This window comes from Toxoplasma gondii, chromosome X, assembly GCF_000006565.2.
Source record: "Toxoplasma gondii ME49 chromosome X, whole genome shotgun sequence".
In the NCBI taxonomy this organism is placed as follows: Eukaryota; Apicomplexa; class Conoidasida; order Eucoccidiorida; family Sarcocystidae; genus Toxoplasma; species Toxoplasma gondii.
In genome coordinates, this window is record NC_031478.1 from 3,679,176 (window position 1) to 3,694,548 (window position 15,373).

The 15,373-nt window shown below is 55.7% G+C and overlaps 4 protein-coding genes across 4 annotated transcripts; 3 read left to right on the forward strand and 1 right to left on the reverse strand.

The window, feature by feature from the left end:
• The first annotated feature begins 1,208 nt into the window (after positions 1-1,208).
• TGME49_223650 (hypothetical protein) lies at positions 1,209-3,431 on the forward strand. Its single transcript, XM_002366010.2, has one exon. The coding sequence runs from the start codon at positions 2,312-2,314 to the stop codon at positions 3,203-3,205; it is 894 nt and encodes a 297-aa protein (XP_002366051.1). The 5' UTR covers positions 1,209-2,311; the 3' UTR covers positions 3,206-3,431.
• A 512-nt stretch (positions 3,432-3,943) lies between these two features.
• Positions 3,944-8,978, forward strand: TGME49_223640 (hypothetical protein; the record flags this gene model as incomplete). The annotated part of the gene is made up of 1 exon (XM_002366009.1): positions 3,944-8,978. One exon carries the CDS (start codon positions 3,944-3,946, stop codon positions 8,837-8,839), a length of 4,896 nt encoding a protein of 1,631 aa, XP_002366050.1. The 3' UTR covers positions 8,840-8,978.
• A 1,055-nt stretch (positions 8,979-10,033) lies between these two features.
• Positions 10,034-12,979, reverse strand: TGME49_223630 (hypothetical protein). The gene is made up of 2 exons (XM_002366008.2): positions 11,372-12,979; positions 10,034-11,172 (listed from the first exon to the last, which is right to left on the reverse strand). Exons 1-2 carry the CDS (start codon positions 12,286-12,288, stop codon positions 10,665-10,667), a joined length of 1,425 nt encoding a protein of 474 aa, XP_002366049.1. The 5' UTR covers positions 12,289-12,979; the 3' UTR covers positions 10,034-10,664.
• TGME49_223620 (golgi SNARE, putative) lies at positions 12,862-15,189 on the forward strand. The gene has a single exon (XM_018780009.1). It carries the CDS (start codon positions 13,413-13,415, stop codon positions 14,205-14,207), a length of 795 nt encoding a protein of 264 aa, XP_018635903.1. The 5' UTR covers positions 12,862-13,412; the 3' UTR covers positions 14,208-15,189.
• Positions 15,190-15,373: the final 184 nt, after the last annotated feature.

Here is a 15,373-nt window from a genome sequence, read left to right on the forward strand (position 1 = left end):
GCGTAGGTAAAAACGACCTTACCAATTTACGGAATCGTCATGTGTGTCTGAGGCACTAAATTAGGAGTCACGTCAAGTCAGATGACAATCAATGAACGTTCCACCTCAGCCCCAGTCCAGTGCAGCTCTTGTGCCTGTTTATACTTCCTTGCTGAGCATAGAACTGGATTGGTGCAATGCTTTGACTAGGCCAGCCCTGTTAACGACTTCAACTTCCAACATGAATGCCGGTACGATATTGGAATCCGGCACTTTTACCTGTTTTTAGCAGTCCAGTGGAGAGGTGATATACAGCAATCATAAATAACTCGGTTGCCTGTAACTTAAAACTGGAGTCATATTCAGTATCCTAAGTACTACAGTGTCTCTGTTTATTCGATTTGAGTTGTAGCAATGTGAACACATGAGATTATCGAATGTAATGGTATGCTACTAAATGTATGGGGTCAAGCTGTAAACAAAGGCCTCTTTAACTTAAACTGACATCCCAAGCAGGTATAAACCGTCTAAAGATTGCTATTTCACAAGCAGGTGATATGCATCTGTCATGGTAGATTAACAACTCTCTTACACCTTACTACCAGACTAGTTCTGTGGATATACAACACCAACAATGTTAACGAGTACAGTTTCCGGGCAAACATGAATACGGATAGGACACCGAAATCCAACAGCACGTGCATGAGGATACTATCACAGAGAGGCAGCCAACAGCCCACTGAGGAGCTGCACCGGAAATTTCGAAGGTTTCGGCCATTAGAGTTTTTGGCGGTTTCTTTCCACCGACCATCCTCGACCACGTTCCATGCTCATGGTCGATGTTCATTTGCAGAGTATACACCTAATGCTCATGAGCGTCTTTCCACATAGATCTTGTGATTGGATCAGCGGAGAAAATAGAAAGACGCGCAGCCACCGCTGAACAGTAGAGGAGCTCCGTGGTGTCAAGCTAAAGACGTTCAGTCTGCGCAGCGTGTTGTTAGCCTGACAGTCGTGGTCGGTCACAGCGTAAAAACGAAGCACTCTACGAGGAGCACTGGTGACAGCGCGTGTCTATCTCTGTTGAATCCCTTATGAATGTATTATGAACATTCGAGGCATACTACAACCCAAGAGCATTTGCTCATTGTCTTGCCAAAGAATAACTTAACAAGACAGATGCGTTCTTCAATTCACTGAATCACTTGCATGCACCTGCGTACCCTGTGGCTTCCTGCGGTGTGTCCGCGGCTACATGCCGTGCGCATACTGAAGCATCAGATTGAGAGTTATGTTAAAAAAACATTCTATTCTCAGTCCCATCACCTTCCGATGGCACCTGAATCTCTCAACCAGCCTTGCGCAGTGCAGATGTGCATAGCTTTTCGTCGTGTGTGAATGCCCGGCACCCCGTTGTAAGTGAAGGCCCCTGACGAGCCTTTGAACTTACGCGGGAGTGTTCTTTCCGGACTGCCAACACCCCCAGGTATCGCTATACGAGAATGGAATTCGCGCATCTGAACGTCTTCCTGAGATACAGAACTGCGCTCCTCAAATTGGATAGACATAGACATCATCATAGCACCTTCCTGACAAGGCCAGTCTCGGATGAAAGAACCGAGGCGAGGCGACACACCGTTTTTCCTGTGTTCGGCAACTTCAAGAGGAACCGAGGAACATGTCACAGCGAACGCTTTGAGCATTCCTTCTGTGACGATATCGGCTCACGGTGTCAGCAGCACATGAGCGCCGCGGCTTGAGAATCGCAGCGTTCACGCGTGGCTGCTTTCTCTCAGCTCCCAGCCTAGTAAACCTGACAAGTGCCAGGTGGTATTTCGTTGCAATTACAGTTGACTTTTCCGCTTTTACCTTAATTGAAGCAAAGTGTGACATGAGTCGTCCTTTATTTAGGGGTTGTGCGGTTCTCCAGGGAGTCAAAAACATTGCCTGAGGATGTTCTTGGCCGTCGGCGGTGTACTTCGCTCTTTTTGAGCGCATTTTCGGAGTCTCTCGTGCGGACAGCCGCGACGCTTTCCAAGTGAGAAACTGGCGATTTCTTGAATCACAATAAACCAACTTGCCGAAAGCCTTCTATTTCTCTCTCTTTCTGTTTCCGTACCACGTTCCATTCGACCTTCGTTTGCCGTTTTAGGTCGCGAGGTCTTTCTGTCTTGCACGGTCGCCGCCCGCCTAGCTCGGCGTCCGCGCCGTCTCCTGCCGGTTGTCCGAGCGGCGGTCTGCACACCTTTGTTCCTGGGATTTCTGTGCAGCCGTTTCCGCCGATGACTTTCCTACGTTCCCAGCGAACTTTCTTCCGCCGTTTATCATTTCAATGACACATCCACCTCCCGTTTCCGCCTCTCCTTGTCACTCGCCGGCACACCCGCAGGCAGCGGCAGATCCGCTGTCTGTCGCATCTCCCGCTCCACCTTCCCGCTCTGAATTGTTTGAGTGTTCTTCCCCGCCTTCACGCTGCTCTTCGCATTCTCTTCACCCACACGTGCAACGCAGTGTCGCTGTTTTTGGTGTGCGCCGAGCTGCAGACTCCCTTCCGCAGGGAAACCGAGGACCTGACGCTCGAGCTTGGTCCCGTCCCGCCCCTCCACCGCGAAGTTTTTCCCCTCCCGAAAATTTTGCCGAGGAAGAAGCCGCAATGTGCAGACAGCAGGGAGACGCCGCATTTCGAGAAGAAAGCCGGCGGAGTGCACTTTCCTCTTCTGTCCCGACGCGTAGAGGGCCTACCGCGGCTCCCTCTACGACCCGCGCGAACGCTGCCTGCTCAGAGGCTGCGGTTGGACGTCCGCAAAGAAGCGCATGTCCACCGATAGGCTGCAAGTGTGTGCCTGTTCCTAAAGAACTTTCTGCGTACCTGTCGCCCTCCAAAAAGTCTTCGCTGCTGTCTGTCTGCTTCGACCCGCGGCTCTTCTTCCACAGGTGGGCGGCGTCCCTCGCTGGCGCCTCCAAACAGACTTCCTGTCTCCCCGTCTCGCCTTCCATTCGCTTCAGCTTGGCTTCTTCCGTTCTCCCGAACCTTCTGCCCCTGCTCCTCTTCGCCCTCTTACCATTCCTCTCTCTCCTCGCTCTCCAGTGCCTCCTGCCTTCCTGCCGCCTCTTTGTGCTCGTCCTCGGCGCCCTACCTATCCTGCCGCTCCTCGGACTCGGTGTCGTCGCCTCGGTCTTCTTCGTGCTTTCTTGGCTTGCGCTGAAGCTCGCGTCTCCCCCGTAGGTCGCGCAGCGCGCCGCAGCGCTGTTTACGTTGATATCCGACGTGCATGCCGTCTTTCCGGACTGGCGGCGGCGCTGCAAAGGGCAAGGTGCAAAGAAAGCGAGCACCTGGGGGAAGACTGGGGAGGCTGAACCGTCGGAGAGACAGCGAGGAAACGCACGCTACACACTTGAGGAGCAGGAGGAGAGAGTGAGACGGGAGGGAAGGCAGGGGGCCAAGACGGCCGAGCGCTACGAGACCAAAAAGGAGGTTTTTCTATAGGGTTTGCGCGCAGTCTCCGAGGAAGAGAGGAAGGATGAAGAACCTAGCACGCAGCGAGACACATGGCCAACGTAGACAGAGAAGAAACTGTCTGAAGCAGGATGCCGCTTCGTTGACTTGGATGCTACTTTTGAGATGATGCGCCTTCTTTTCTGCCCTCGCGACCCGAGAGACGTTTCCTCGTCTTGTTGAAACAACTCCGCTTCTGTCTCACCTGCTTTCTCGCCTCCTCTCAGTTCAGTGCGCAATCTCCACTCCTTCCCCTTCCTCGCTCCCGTCTCTCTTTGTGCTGTCTCTCGAGTTGCGCTCTCCCCCTCGAGGCCCTCTCCGCGTCCAGCTTTGTTGCAGCTTGATCGCTTCAGACTCGAAGGAGGCTCGTTGGGCGTCAACGCGACCCCGCAATACCTCTGTCCTGTGACTCCAAAAGCCGGTCTCCATGTTTAGTACTGCGCGTCGCATGCATCCGACGGAGAGAAAATGGACATGGCTGCGAAGGACAAAGCTGAAAGGAGCGAGGCCGAGGCAAAGGCCGGCAGTATTCTTGGGAGAATGAGGAGCGACTCCGAAAATGAAACGACTGACGAACGTGCGCCTCCAGAGAGCTTCTGCATCTGCGCAGCTCGTGCTTCGCGGGAGGTTGTACAGTGCATTGGAAGGCGCAACGGTGTCTCCGAAGATTCAACGAGAGAAAAGAGACACCCGACCGAGTCCAAAGAGAAACGCGGACGACTCTTTGCGTTACTGGAGGAAATCGCTTTCGACCGAGAAGGCTTCCTCTGCAGCGCTTTTCGCGCCGTCCTCTTCCCGATCCTCACTGGCTGCGCCTCGCCGTCGCCCACTGCCTTAAGACTCGTCGCCTTTCTCCGTGCTCGCCAGTTAGTGCTTCGCAGAAACGACAGAGACGAAGAGGCTGCGGGAGAAGAAGCGCGCTGCATGCAGAGCGAGAGGAAGGGTCTCAAAGAGAAGCAGCGAGGGAGCAAGGAAGGCTGGGAGAGTCAGTGCAGCAGCGCAAGAGAAGAAGGTGAAGGGGACAAGACCAGGTGGGGTGTTGGAGACGAGCGCGAGAAAGTGTCTGTACAGTCGAATCCAATCGAAGCAGACGGCGGCGAAGGCGAAGAGAAGACGTCCTGGGTCCTTGTTTGCCGCAGAGGGCGCCGGCGGGAGACAATGATCGGTGGTGGGGAGAAAGAAGGTTCGGGGACTGCGAGGAAGGGGGAACAAGAGGCGAAAACAAACTGGAATGAACGGTATGTCGGTCGAGAATCCTTCGACGGATCTCTGCGCGATACGCTGTACAGGCACACTCTCGCAGCACTCCGTGTCTACTCGTTCCTCGTCTCTCCGGCTGTCTCTCCATCGCGAAGAGGAGACAGACATGCGGAGAGAAAGCCTCTCGCCGAGAGTGAAGAGGAGCAACTTCTGTTTTGCCTCCGACGCGTCGCAGGCGAGACGGCAGGCGCCGCGATGCTGCTCTTTCTCCACGGAGTCCCCAGTTCAGGTGTCTCCTCGCCCTGCTGGCGCGCGCCTGCGTCGACCGCTCACCTGTCTGTCGATTCTCAACGGAGGAACGAAGAGACATTTCCGGCAGAGCGTCATTCGCCATCCGAAGGGCGCGATCTTCTTGCGCTGCTCAGAGCGGCGGGAGTCCGGCGCAGCGTCTGGGACTTGAGTCCGCTGGTAGAGAAACTGAAAACGTCTTCTCTGCGCCGAACGCTGACCCGCGAGTGCCGCCTCGGAGACGACGCCTGGGAACAAGAAGGCGCTCTCTTCGTCTGTCCTGAGGAAAAAGAACAGATTGCCAAGGACGTCGCTCGGTCCATGCACCACTGGCGCCTCACTGTAGAGGAGCGAGGCGACGAGGGAGACAGAGACGGCGTGGAAGGTTCTTTGCGTGTCAACTCCGCAGGAAGAGCGGGGCCTGGAGAGGTGGAAGAACGGCGAAGACACAACGGAGACAGACGAGAAGTCGAGCCGAGTTGCGAAAGGAGCGAAGTGGAAGGCCAAGCCTCGGGGGGTGCCTGCGAAAGTCATGAAGAAGATGCTACATGTCTCCGCGGGACGCTGCAAAAGATTCTGCACTCGGTTGTTGCGCGGCACAGCGGACGGCTCTTCTACACCCAAGGCATGCACGACGTCGCTGCGGCGTTGATTCTCCTGCTTGTCAACGCCGGCAGATTCGCGCTCTGCGGCCTCGAGTGGCAAAACGAAGTCTCTCTCTACGTCACGGACTCCGCAGAACGCATGCGGCCTGGACCCTGCTCGTTTGCTTCTTCCTCTCCGTCGCCTTCCTCTTCTTCCTCTGCTCTGTCTTCTTCGTCTCCTGCCGCCGGTGTGCCTTCCGCGTCGTCGTCTGCGTATGGCGAGGGCTGGGCGTCTCTGCCGCCGTGGGTGTCTCCGTCGAAAAGGTCTGTCTGCTCTCTTCGCTCGCGGCCTCCGGCATTTCGCGCCTTTCTCTCGGAGCAGCCTGCACTGTTTGAGCACCTTGCTGACGTTGCGTTCGCGCTGACGGAGCGTCTGTGCGTCTTCCACCTGTGCGACTTCTTTGCGGCTTCGCTTGACGCCTCTCTCCTGCCGTCTCTCGCGCTGCTGTCCCTCATCCTCAGACAACTCGATCCGAGTCTCCATGCTGTCTTCCTCGCTGCGTCACCCTCGTTTCTCCAAGACAAGTTCTCCCCGACCAGCGCAGACGAGTGCTCTTCCGACGAACAAGCCCAGACAAGCAGCAGGCAGAACGCCAACCATCGAGGCGCGAAGAGAGGGAAGAAGACCGACGAGAACGAGAAGGAGAACCTGGAGGAGAACAAGAAGGAGAACCTGGAGGAGAACAGGAAGGAGAACCTGGAGGAGAACAGGAAGGAGAACGAGGAGAACGGAGAAGGGGGTGAGGACGAAGATGTCGGGTGCATGCATTATCCGTGTTCGACCGGGGCAGAGCTCCAACCGTGCACTTCGTGGTTGATTACGATTTTTGCGCATTCTTTCTCGTCGCTCAAAAGTCTCTGTCGCGTGCTTGACTGCTCGCTGACGGCGCATCCGCTGTTTCCTCTCTACTTCGCGGCGACCGTCCTCTCTCGTCAGAAAGATCTCATTTTTCGAGAGTTCGAAGAGGCACTCGCCTCGCCGCTCGTCGGCTACCTTCCCCCAGCTGTCGCGCACACCTTGGAGGCGCGGAGCGACCAGATGCGGAGAGGAGACGAGACCCAAGGAGGGGAGACGCACAGGGACATTCGGGGAGGAAATCGAGAGACAGAGACGACACCCGGTAAACGCAGACTGGACGGAGGACTGGTTGCTCGCGTCCTCGTGGCAGACGAAAGGGAGAGGTGGAAGAAGCGAAAGGAAATGGGGGCGGACGGCTCTGGCGGGGGGGCGAGGTGGAGTGAGGAAGCTGCGCAGAGAGGTGTACGTAAACTTGGGCGGGGAGGAGACAGCGAAATGTCGCTGCTCGAGACGATTCAAACCCACATCGGAGACGACATCTACTCCAGGCTCCACGCCTTGATTCAAAACATCGACTTCGACGCACTCCCGCTGAACGAGGTTCTCCGAGACACCTACCAAGCCCTTCGGGTGTATGTACACCCTGAGCGGATTCTGAGGGAAGCCAGGCTGCTGCGAATCCGCCTGCCGCCCTTCTCGCCGGTCTACAACTTTCCGTATCCATGGATGCTCGACGAGTCGAGTGGCCTCGCTGCAGCAGACTCCGTGAAGGAGAGGAGCTTTTTCGACAGACTGCATGCAGAGCCTGCGTCGCCGCCGGGACTTGCTTCGGCACCGAGTCTGCATACACCCGGCGTCCTGCCCTCTGCTTCCACGTCTTCTTTGCCTCTGTTTGGGGAGGCGCTCGGTGGCGGGGGACTCGCAAACTCCGGAGCCGGCAGGTCGAAGAAGCGAAAGAAGGTCCGCGACCGCAGGAGCGAACATCGAGGAAATTTGGAGAGCGTGCATGCAAGAGATGCTGGCGAGGACGCGTTCGTCCTTCGCACCGCACACTCCCTCGACTATTCAGCTTCAGTTCTCAAGCATCTTCCCCTTCCTGCCCATCTCACGTCCCTCGGAAAAGAAGGAAACGAGGAAGCCAAGGAGGACGAGGAAGAAAGAACCGCGCAGGACAAGGAGGCAGAGAGGACAGGCGAACCAGACTGCATCGCGAAGAGCGACGCTGGTGTCTCGTCCCCTCGCTTTTCACAACAGGGTGTCCGGGGCTCCGGTTCGAGTCTGCGCGAAATGAAACCTGTCTCAATATCTAAACGAAAAAGGCGCAAGTCGCACATGCTCCTTCCTTCATCCGCTTCTTCCTCTTCGTCCTTCTCTTCTTCTTGTATCACCTCGGCTTCCCAGCGGTGGAGAGCAGAATGTGACGGCTCGTTGTCGGCCCAGAACGCGGCGGCCGACCCACCATCTCGGCGCGTCGTTCCGCCGCTTTATCTGTATGTGCCAGTGCGTCCGCCCTCTCCTGCTTCCGCGTCGCACAAGGACGCGAAGGCCGAGATCGGAGACAGAGAGAACCGCGGTCAGCGAGAGACGCGGCAATTCTATCCGTCGCGGTGGCGACGCCTGTCGCGCCTCGAGGCGCTTGCACAGAAGCCCAAGCGCTTGCAGGTGGAAGCCGAGGTGACGCGGCAACGGTGGCCCGGCGCGCGACGCCTGCTTCTCGCGTTTGCGCGACTCCTTGCTTTCCAGAGTCTCCGGTGGGAGAACCATCTCGCCTTCTTTCGGAGACTCTTCGCTGTTCGCTGGGCTTCCCGCCTTCAGACCGACTCTGGAGAAGCCACCGGAGACACCTGCGAGCGCCGCCAGCTCCAGTGCGAGTGTGGGGAGAGAGGAGAGAACGGAGAGAGAGGAGAGAACGGAGAAAGAGGAGAGAACGGAGAGAGAGGAGAGAGAAAGGAGGGAGGAGGGGGAGCGGAGATGGGGAAGAGTGCCGTGTCTGTCGGGTGTGGAGGCCGCGTGAGAAAGCGCAGAAGGAGAAGGGCGTTGGGTCTCGTTCAGACGCCCGGAAAGGACGAAGGTGGCGGGGAAAGGCGGCAGGGATTGGGGACTTCGGAGAGTGTACGCACACCAGAAGGCGCACTGCTGCGATTCTTCCGGCGCTGGTGGGAAGTTGCAAGGAACAGCAAGGAGAAACGAGAGCAGTTCGTGAGCCTTCAGGAGGGGGGGCGACTCAGGAGAGAACCAGATGAAAAGAGCCATCATGCGGAGTCTCCTTTTGCTTCTCTTCGCGTTTCACTTGTTACTGTTGGAGTCGTCGGGGCCTTCTGTCTCCTCCTCGCTGTGGTTCTTCAGCAGAGAGGAGTGTCGCTCGGGCGTCCGTCTTTCGCGTCTTCCTTCGCCTCTCTCTTCCAGTTTTTCAGACTCTTTCTCTTTCGCTAGTCTCTCGGCATGTGCACGCTTTCTGGGGAACAGTCCGGTGTCTTTCCTTGCCGAGCTTCTCTCTGTTTTCGCGGACCTCGGGAGGTGTGTTTTGTCTCCTCGTCGTCCGCGCGAAGCGCCTCGGATCTTCTGGGTGTGCTTGGAGCGTCTGGGGTTTGAGTCTCTGTCTCATTCTCCTTTTTCTGAAAGAACAGCGACGGTCGAGTCTCTGGTCGAGTGAGTGAGCAGCAGTTTTGCAGGCCGCCGACGCAGGCGCTGAGGGCGCGGTCGCTTTTGCACGTTGTCTTCCGCGTTTCTTCCAAGCGTTTTCCGGCCTTCCTTCCGAGTTCGTTTTGTCCGTGTGTTTCTGTTTCCGTGATTTGCCTCCTTTTCCCACTGAAAGTTCTCGTTCTCTCTCGGACCCGGTCGCCGCGCGTCTTGTCCCTACTGTACACCTGGCCTCTCTGGGGTCACTGTGTTCTTCGGTCTCCTCCACCTCGACAGAGCCTTCTTGAAGCGATCAGAAAGGCGAGAACGACCTTGACGTTCAAGCTGTGAACAGCTGCTGGCTCGCCGGCAAAAAAAGAGAGGCTGGACGCGAGCAAGCGATGTGCGTCGCCCGTCAACATACGGACTGCAGAGGCGAACCACCTCGAACGCAACGTACTCCTGTGCAAAGACAACTCTGGTCATCCTGCGTAGCGGTGTTTGGCATTGTGGAACATCACATGGCACTGAAACAAGGAGCCGTCGGGTACTGTGTGAGCGTTCTTGGCATAGAGTGCCTGCGTCTCAGAAACGCATGCTCACTACACGTGGATGACGCGGACAAACGAGGTGTCTGAAGCCTATTTAACGCGAAAAAAGAGATGCTTTTGAGGCGTTGGGGGGTCTTCGTGCATGCAGTTTGTTAACGGAATGCAAGGTGAAAGGGACCCGGGGAATCTGGAACGCTGTTTCCTTCTGAACGCTCGATGGAAAGTCCATCTTCTGGTTCTTTTTGCTTCTGCTTCAGTGAAAAAGAAGCAGAGACCGACTGACGCTCTGCGTATCGTCCGATCTCTTCCTTCCGCTTGCTCACAGGAATCCGATAACCTTCTAGCAGAAAACCGTCCCTGGCACTTGTCTTCTCTCCACTTCAGAGAAGTTGTTTTCCTTTGCTTCTCTCGAGCGAGGAAAGGGAGATCAACAGGTGCAGGCGTTCATCCCCCTCGACGCGAGTGTCGGAGGAAGAACTCTCACTGCGTCTGTGGGTTTCTCGGTCGAAACGCAGCTTCATACTTCAGGTCTCTTGTTGACTTATTGCTTGCACACACGGCCATCCGCCAAGCCACGAGCGACGCTGCAGCACAGCCCCGACAGAGAACGCCAGAAGACTCTCAGAAAAAGCAGCGGAAGACTGCGAGAATCCGAGGCGAGAGCGAGAAGAGAGAACTCCCGCCCTCGACCCCAGAGACACAGTGGAAAACGGTGGAACCTGTGGAAAAGGTCCCGTCTTTGTTTCTTCTCGCTTTATCTCCACACCTCTATGAACAGAAAATTGGACCTTCACATCTGGTTCTCTCCATCGATGCACAGTTGTGCAGAGAAACAGAAACAGGTAGCGAGACCTGGACAGATGTAGCGAGATAAAGGAAAAATAAAGAGAGATGAAATCGACAGATACGCATGCAGGTAAACGAATGCAGACAAATCGAGACTGAGACAGAGAGATCCCTTAAAACGTCCGTGGAAAGAAGAGGAGCGAAATGTCCTCGAGCATTGGAAAAACCAGCTTTCAGAAACGCGTAGGCCTGCAAGAGCTGTGTCTCTCGGTTTTCGTCGCTCTCTCTCCGACTCCTTCTGATCAAGCTTCTCCGGGGAGAACGTGGAAAAAGTGAAACGTTTCAGCTTCGTCGAGCAGCGCGACGGTTGCGCTGCAGGTTGCACACTTGACTGCATGCGCAGACTGTCCTTCAAGTCCCTCGCAAAAAATCTCTTCTTCCTCTCCTCGTTTTCGATCTGTCTTCTGTGTCGACCCTCTCTTGTTGCCTCCCCTCTCCCAGCTGCGGTCCTGCACCATCTCTCGAAGGTGGTTGACGAAACTCAACTCTTGACCTTTCTCGCGTTCTCCTCCTGTCTCTCCTCTCTCTCTGTCTGCTTTGTCTCCTTTGTCTCCTTTGCCCTCTTCGGCTGTTTCCCCTCCGTCTCCTCCCGCTTCGCAGGCTCCGTCTCTGCTTGCCGGTCGAGGCGACGAGGACGCTCGGGCGTCTGGCCGCTCTGCCGGGACCCTGTTGCTCGGGGAGACAAACGCGGAGTCGACGACGACGTTGCATGCGGAGACCGCGCGATACTGGAAGAGGAACTTCTCGTGTCTGAAAGACGACGCAGGGAAAGCGGATTCACTCATGGCAGCCTCCAAAAAAAGACGCAAAGGGCAGCGCCGGAGCACTCCGCTCCGCGCGACACAGAGCGTCTCCCCCGCGTTGGTTGTGGACCGTACGAAGAGAAGAAAACGCAAGTTGCTCGGAAACAAAAGAATCCTCTGCCGTCAAAAGACAGCCAGTCTCTTACCTTTGACACTGGTAGCAGACAGGTGTGAAGCAACCGGGACAGCAGAGAATGGCGTCTGTCGTTCTGTCTCCGACGCGCAGGTGTTTCGCGACCCATTTCTCGTCTTCTTCGTCTGCAGATGAGTCGTAGAAATCTCCTCCTTCCTCGAGTTCCTTCTCCAGACGCTGTCGCAGCTCGCGGTCGAGAGCGTCCTCCTCGTCCTCTGCTTCCTCCTCGTCTGCGCGCATCTCCTCTGCGTCTCCGCCGGCCTGCGCGGCTGCACACTCTGGCTGCAACGTTGGGCGGAGCTTGACCTTCGTCTCCGAAGCGGAGCAGGAAGGCCTCAACTGCTGGTTTTTTTTCTCCTCCCGCTCCCCCAGCTCGCGCTTCTCGGCCGCTGTGTCGCCCAGCACCACTCGGACTCCGTCGTCATCGTCCCCGAATTGACGGTGGCACACACGCGACTGCGCTGCGTCCTCGGTGGAATCTTCTCGCTTCGGATTCTCTCCAGAAAAGCCGCCGCACAGCGTCGGTTCCCAGTAGGCGTCGATGTCGCGCTTCTCTCCATGCTTCCCTCGCAAAGCAGAAGAAGAAGAAGAAGAAGAAGAAGAAAAGGGAGAAGAAGAGGGCGGAGAGGAAGAAGAGGAGAGAGGAGAGGAAGAAGAGGGATTGCCGTCTGAAGAGCGGCGTTGTTGCTCGAGAATATACGCAGCAAGCTGCCGGAAGACCGTGTTTGAGCGAAGCTTCCCTGCACTAGAAGAAAGGGAAGAAGAGAGAGAAGAATGAGAAGACGAGGGAGGAGAAGAGGAAGAACCAGATGAAGAACACAGTGGAGAAGAAGAGGCAGCAGGATCGCCTTCTCTTCCAAGAAGCGAGTTGCTCGCTGCCTTTTGTGGGAGAGAAGTGGAGAGGAGATTCGCGAGAGGGTTGAGCTCCATGGTCAAGCTGGGGGGCGTTCAGGAGGACCGACAAGAAAAGAAAGGCAAGGAGAGACACAAGAAGGAGGAGAGAGAAAAAAACGCGAGGCCAGAAGCGCAGAGGAGGAAATTAGAGACGGCCTGTGATATTTTTCAAAGAAAAACGGACGACTCTTTCTTTTCCGGCGCGTGCGTCTCTCCGGCCGAAAACAGACCTGCAGTCCTCGCAGAGAGACACGGCATCGTCGTTCTCGTTCTCACTTTCTCCTGTCTTTCGAGTTGCATGCATCCGCGATCGCTACAGGAAGTTTTCTTTCCACGATTTGCCTTCTCTCTCGCGCCCAATTGTTTTTTCCCTCTCACGAGAAACACTCGAAACAGCTGCTGCGCTTCTCGTCGCTGCGCACCGTTTTCGCGGGTGCTGAGCTTGCGCCTTCCTGGAGGTGACTCCAGTCGCAGTGTGAGTTTCGAAGAGAAAAATTTCGTTTAACTTCCTTTCTGCTCCAACGTAAGAAACCAAGCGAGCGAGAAAAAACGACGACGAGCCTTCACGCCGCATCTGAGAAAAGTCGGACTTCCAGGCCTCCCGTCTCGCTGCCAGACAAAAGAGCTCCGCATATTTGTTTCGTCTTTTCCATCTTTCTTCTCTGAAAAACACAGATTTCTCTGCCGCGCCTCTACACGGCCGCGACGATGGTGGAGAAAAGCGATCCAAGAGCGCCTTCCAGCTCTCGGCCACCCGCTTCTCCTCCCGAGTAGCTTCCACGAGTCGCCGTGCTCTCCTCATTCCCTTGTGTCTTTTCCTTTCTCTCCTGTCCGTCTTCCTCCTATTCTTCTGCTTGGTCTTTCCGGTTTTCTACCTTTCTCTGCTGTCTGCTCATTCCACCTCTTCTTCGTCTCACAGTAATCTGTCCTCGACTCATCTGCCCTCGACTCATCTGCCCTCGACTCATCTGGCGGCTCTATTCTCCTTCTCTGTCTTGCCCTTCCTCGCGTTTCGAGTCTCCTTCGTCGCCTTCTTCTCTGTCTTATCCTCTGTCTTCTCGTTTCTCTTCTCTCTCCTCTCTGTCTTCCTCTCTGTCTTCCTCTCTGTCTTCCTCTCTGTCTTGTTCTCCCTTTTTCGCGTGTCTGTCAGTCTTCTCGCCATGGACCCCGCACCTTCCGAGGCGTCTCTGTCGACGCTGTATCCCCTTTGCATGGCCTGTCGGAAGCAAATCGACTCGGTTCTGGCGTCCCTCGAGTCTTCCTCGGCGGCTTCTGCCCCCCTGAGCTCTTCTGTTCCGTCAGCCGTCTCACGCTCCTCCTCTTCGTCGCTGCCGGTCGCTGTGCAGCAGCGGCTGGTGGCTCTGACTCAGCAGCTGCTTCGCGACGTCGCGCGGATGGAATGCATTTTCGAGGGGGAGAAGGCGTCTCTGCCTCCGCAGCAAGTCGCTCTGTGGAAGCGGCGCATCTCTGTGCTTCTGGAAGACAGCTGCGCGGTCCAGAGCGCCGTGAACATGCAGCTCGGAGCCGTCCACCGCCGCCAGATGGAGGAGACGCGACAGCGGGAGGCGCTGCTCGACTCGCGTCGCGGCCGGAGTGTGGTGCAGAACCGGGCGTCGGAGCTGAGCTTTGCGCGGGAGCGAGAGAAGCTCGCGGAGAGTCACTCGATGCTCGACGCGATTCTCTCGCAGGGGCGGAGTGCGCTCGATAAGGTCGTCCAGCAAAACAGTGTGTTGAAGAGCGCGAAGCGCAAGATCCTCGACATGAATACCTCGAGCGGACTCGCGGCCAGCCTCCTGGGTGCCATCTCTCGCAGGGAAGCCACAGACAGGCGACTCGTTTGGGGAGGCATGTTCCTCACGCTTCTCTTCTTCTTCTTCCTCTACCGCCTCGTCCATAGAAGCAGAGAGGTGGACGACGCAGACGGCAGCTGGGACGCACTTAACTCGGAGCAGTGAAGAGGAAAAGCGAAGAGCAAGCAAGAAGACGCGAAGAGGAAATGCAAACGGTGGAGCGGAGAGCGCGAGACAGTCCCTGGCTCTCGAGGCGACGGCGGGATCTCTCGACGTCTACAGCGAACGGCCGATAGCACGCACATGTCGCGAGAGGTCTACCTACGTATGTACACTCGTGATTACACACGCATATACACAATAATATATACATATAATAATATATATATTTCATATATATATATATATATATATATATATATATATATTCATATATATATATATATATATTCATATATATATATATTCATATATATATATATATATATTTATATGTATGGAGAAGAGAGAGAAACCGCGAGGTCGCACCTGTTCCTTCTCTGTGTTGTGGCAGCTCTGCTTTTCGTTGTCTTTGTGTTGCTTCTTTGCATTTGGTGAAGTGCAAAGCCTTCCGCCCAGAAGGAAGTCGAAAGAGGTCGGTCGGTCCACACTGTTCCACACTGGCTTCTCGTCTTTCGTCTCGGATTTGGATGTTCGTCACTGTCACCTCTCTCGAATGGCTCTCTTCGCGGTCCTGGGTCTCTCCTTGTCTCAGTCTGCATGCTCGCTCTTTTCGGTGACCCTTTCTCTCCCACTGTCCTCGGTCTTTTCTGTCTCTGTGCGGTCGTTTCCTCACTCTGTTCTCTCGCACTTCACCGTTTACTGACTTTTTAGTCTCTCGACCTCCTCGTTCGCGAATCTTTTTTCTCCTTTCGTCTCGGAGTTGTCTGTTTCCTGCTCCTGTTAGTTGCGTATCTTCCTCCTCGTAGTTCGTCGGTCTCCGGTCTTCTCTGGTTCTCGAAACTCCTTGGAGTCTTTCTTCGCTTCCGAAGAGACAGGACATCCTTGCCATGTCGCGACGGATACCTTCACTGGGGAGTCCATGTCCCTGCCGGTACAGGCACTTGATTTTTTCGTGAAAACCTTTTCGAAGTTGTGTCTCACTGGGTCTCTCCGTGCTCTCTGAAGAGAGCAAAGAACGTATCAGGTGACCTCTCTTCCAGCCCTCTCGGTAGAGGCTCTCTCGAGTTGGGCGTACCCTCCGGTGCGGGTGAACGCGTGAGCAAGCTCACCAGAAACGTGAATGCATCTCGCCTCCAACGCAACACCAATTCTGAAGTAGATATATATGT

Excerpts from the sequence above, each read along its gene's own strand:
- TGME49_223650 (XM_002366010.2), top strand. The coding sequence starts at position 2,312 with ATGACACATCCACCTCCCGTTTCCGCCTCTCCTTGTCACTCGCCGGCA.
- TGME49_223630 (XM_002366008.2), bottom strand. The coding sequence starts at position 12,288 with ATGGAGCTCAACCCTCTCGCGAATCTCCTCTCCACTTCTCTCCCACAA. Across the intron at positions 11,173-11,371 it reads GTCTGCTACCAGTGTCAAAG|ACACGAGAAGTTCCTCTTCC; the intron begins GTAAGAGACTGG and ends GTCGTCTTTCAG.
- TGME49_223620 (XM_018780009.1), top strand. The coding sequence starts at position 13,413 with ATGGACCCCGCACCTTCCGAGGCGTCTCTGTCGACGCTGTATCCCCTT.